Here is a 3390-nt window from a genome sequence, read left to right on the forward strand (position 1 = left end):
GGGCATTTACAACACAGCACTGCTGGGAGGGTGCAGAATGAGCAGCACGGCAAGTGCCCGGGTCAGTGCCTGGCACACGGTAGGGGGACATTGTTACTGTTACTAAGAATCCAATCTGGGTCTTGGGAGGTCAGAGAGGGAGGGGACTCACAGGCCAGCAGGGCTGGAGGAGGAGGTGCTGCTTCTAGAGCCACAGCTGGGATAGAGGAGAGCCCTGAGCGAGGGCGCGTAGTGCGTCCAGAGTGAGTGGAGGGTGAAGCCTGCAACTCAGGGAGCAGCATAGAGAATCCTGTGCCCCCTGCTGTGGTGCCGGCAGATGGGGAGGACTTTGCCTCGTCAGGGCCAGGTGTGGGGAGGGTGAGGGGGCTGGGGGGAGGGCAGGGGGGATCCTTCAGCCGAGTTCCTTATGGTGGCTCGCCCTGGTGAGGCCCCAGCAAGGTATGCTGATCTGGGGCCAAGCAGGGGTCAGGGTTCCCGGCGGAGAGGGGCCCGGCCTCTGCTCTCCCCTGCCCTAGAATGTGCCCTCACACTGGGGCTCTCCTTTCTGTCTGCTGGTGTCCGGGCTTTCCTGTCTAGTCTCTCTTCTTCCTCCATAATGAAGGGAAAGTGGGACCACACCGGGCATTCACAGTCTCCCCGGCTCAGCGTGGCCTCGGCCCACCCTGTCCTGCTCCTCTCAGCAAAGAGGCTGCCAGGCTCAGCCATTGGAGCTGTGTGAAGAGTGACCCTGGGCAGCTTTGCTAACTTCTCTGGTCCTCAGTTTCCTCAGGCATATACACTTGGTGGGACTTGGAAGTGCCAGGAGATGATGGAAAGGATGCAGTAGCATCTTGCTGAGGAGGTGCTAGGGCAGGGTACTTGCTGTGTGTCCCTGTAAGCGCTGGCAGAGCCAGGAAGCCATCCTCGGAGGTGAAGGGACATGGGTGCGGGGCTGCTGGTTCCTGGTGAAGCAGACAAGAAGTGCAGATAGGGTGGAGGCATGTCCCCTTGGGCAGTCCTGTGGAGCGTGTGGGATCCAGGCGGGCACAGAGGGGCCTGTTTCAGGGCGCGGCTGACTGGGGTACCTGAGGTGTGGGGCTGTGGCCAGTTTGTGCAGAGTGCAAAGTGGCTTGGTCTTGTGGATATTGAAGGAGCTCACATCTACCGAGTGCTCGCCACGCCCTGGTGTCCTGAGCGCTTTACATGGATTGCCTCCTTCAGTCCCCAGAAGCGCCATGAGGTGTGTGCACTCATCTCCGTCCTGCAGGAGAAGTGGACCTTCAGTGTCACCTTGGCTGTGGCTCCCACACAGCCTGGCTGCGGAGCCCTGTAGGTGGGCACTTCCTGCCCTTGCCTGAGCCCCACTAGAATCCTGGGGCCCTGGACCCCAGGGGTCTTGACGGGTCCCGCATCTACTGCCTTCCCTAAATGGGGATGGCAGCGTGACCCTGTGGTCCTATATGTGCCGGCCTGGCTGTTCTGATGAACGTGCCCCAGGTGTGGGAGCCAGGCAGGGAAGGAAGCATCAGCCTCGAAGCCTGGCTTTCTGTCTTCAGGACGTTCTATAGAGGTGACGGTGTTGACAGGTATCGGGAAACACAAGTTTTCCTCCCCAGTGCACCTGTCCCTGTTTATTCAGGATGTGGTAAACATTTGGTTGTCATCCTGGCTTAATTAAGTAGGAAAAAAGTCAGTACTCTAAAATTTTGGTACATTTCAAATATGTTTTATTACTTTTCTTTTTGTCTTAGAAAGAATATCAAACCTGCATGCAATGCTAACGGTTTCTGACATTTACATAGCATACGACACGATATGCAACACGGCACATACTGAAGGGACATGTGTAGAGGGGGCCTTCCTAAGAGTGTATTTACAAAGGGAAAGGCGTGTGGTCATCTTAAAGAGGGCTGCACCGAAGGAGGACTGCACTGTTTAACACTGAAGAATTATGTGGGGAATCACAGATTGCTTTAGTACTGCATGTTCCATTGTCATGAGGAAAAGAAACATGCTTTGAAGGTTTTCCCTCATCAACAGCATGTGTATCTGTATATTGTACATGTATTTGTATATTTTTAAATTTTCTCCTAAGATTTTCGCTACACCATCAGTAACTCCACGTGGTTTTGAAGCAGTGAAACTTTCACAAACACTCAGGTTGGAGAGAAGACCCAAGGGCCATTCCTTAAGGACCTTCCTTAAGGACCATTTATTTGCCTCGCCATCCCAGGATCTTGGAAATGTTTCCTAGAATGTGTAAAAATTAACCCCGGGGATGAAGCACATTTCTGTGGCAGCCAAACTTGAGTTCCTCAAAGAACAGATGCAGAGAGATCTGCTCCTGCTTGCCTGACAATTGGGGCCATTGGGACCGCTGCTGAGTCCCCCTGAGGCTGTGACCGACCATGAGCCCAGGAGAGCTTGTGGCAGCTGTGCCGTGGTGCCAGGACCTCTGAGCGGAAGCTTCCCGCGCTAGGAAGGGGGCAACGCTGCTATGAAATGTCTCAAACAAGTTCCCTGTTCCTCCTAGGTGCTTATAAAGCTCAGATGTATAGTGATGTCTGGACAGATACAAAAAAGCATTTTTTTTTTTTTTTTTAATAAAGGAAAGGCATGAGTTTCTCCCCTCTTCGGTAAAAAGCAGCTTGTGACGAAATCTGGAACACAAGAGAGAAGGGTCTCACATCTGGAAGCCTTTTTGCACACAGCTATAAAATGTAAAAACTGACCCCCGGTAAAAAGTGCTTTGTAACAACATTTAATTTGTGTCTTATGCCTGTGAGAAAGAAAGGGTTTGTTTTTTTAATCTGCAAAGCCCTTTGCTTGTGTCCCAACCGGTGTGAAGCTTTCCCGTCAGGGGTTTTTCACCCTATTCTTCGTAGACCCTGGGAAGAGAAAACACCCATTTCAGTGGCTCAGGACGAGGCAGGAAACGCACAGGCCGGTGTCTGAGCTTCTCTGCACCTGGCCTGGGGAGTGCCTCTCCCAGGAACACAGGGGCCCAGGAGAAGCAGGGGACACTTCAGAGGAGGCCAGCACATGGGCGTAAAAGCTCACCTGAACCTGGCTCTGTCCTTTCTACACAGCCTCCACCTCTGCAGTTTCTTTTTATCCTCAAAGCTCTAGGAAGCAAACCTTCTTGGTATATGAGGAAACTCAGAAACAAGAGACTGAAAGTCTGCCCAACGAACACTGAATGTCAATGATGGCGTGGATGGGGGGAGGGGCAGAGGCATCCCTTCCCTCCATTTAGGCTTGTGTCTTTCTTTATATTTAGCCCAAGAATACATGTTCTCCAGGAAAAAAAATGCCAGTTCCAGAAGCCGCTGCCTGAAGACTGAAGGGCGGTTAGTGGGGCTGGGGCTGCCACAGAGGCCTGTGACTCAAGGTTACTTCCTCTAGTAGTTA

The 3390-nt window shown here is 52.7% G+C and overlaps 1 protein-coding gene across 1 annotated transcript in view; it reads right to left on the minus strand.

Moving 5' to 3' along the window:
• Positions 1-1689: 1689 nt before the first annotated feature.
• CXCL14 (C-X-C motif chemokine ligand 14) overlaps positions 1690-3390 on the minus strand; it is an 8554-nt gene continuing 6853 nt past the window's right edge. Inside the window, exon 4 of the mRNA XM_029215747.1 lies at positions 1690-2867. Coding sequence (XP_029071580.1) covers positions 2852-2867 — 16 coding nt within the window. The 3' untranslated portion in view covers positions 1690-2851. The remainder of the gene's footprint in view (positions 2868-3390) is intronic.

This window comes from Monodon monoceros, unplaced genomic scaffold (assembly GCF_005190385.1).
Source record: "Monodon monoceros isolate NGI ecotype Baffin Bay Population unplaced genomic scaffold, NGI_Narwhal_1 Super_Scaffold_12, whole genome shotgun sequence".
Classification (NCBI taxonomy): Eukaryota; Metazoa; Chordata; class Mammalia; order Artiodactyla; family Monodontidae; genus Monodon; species Monodon monoceros.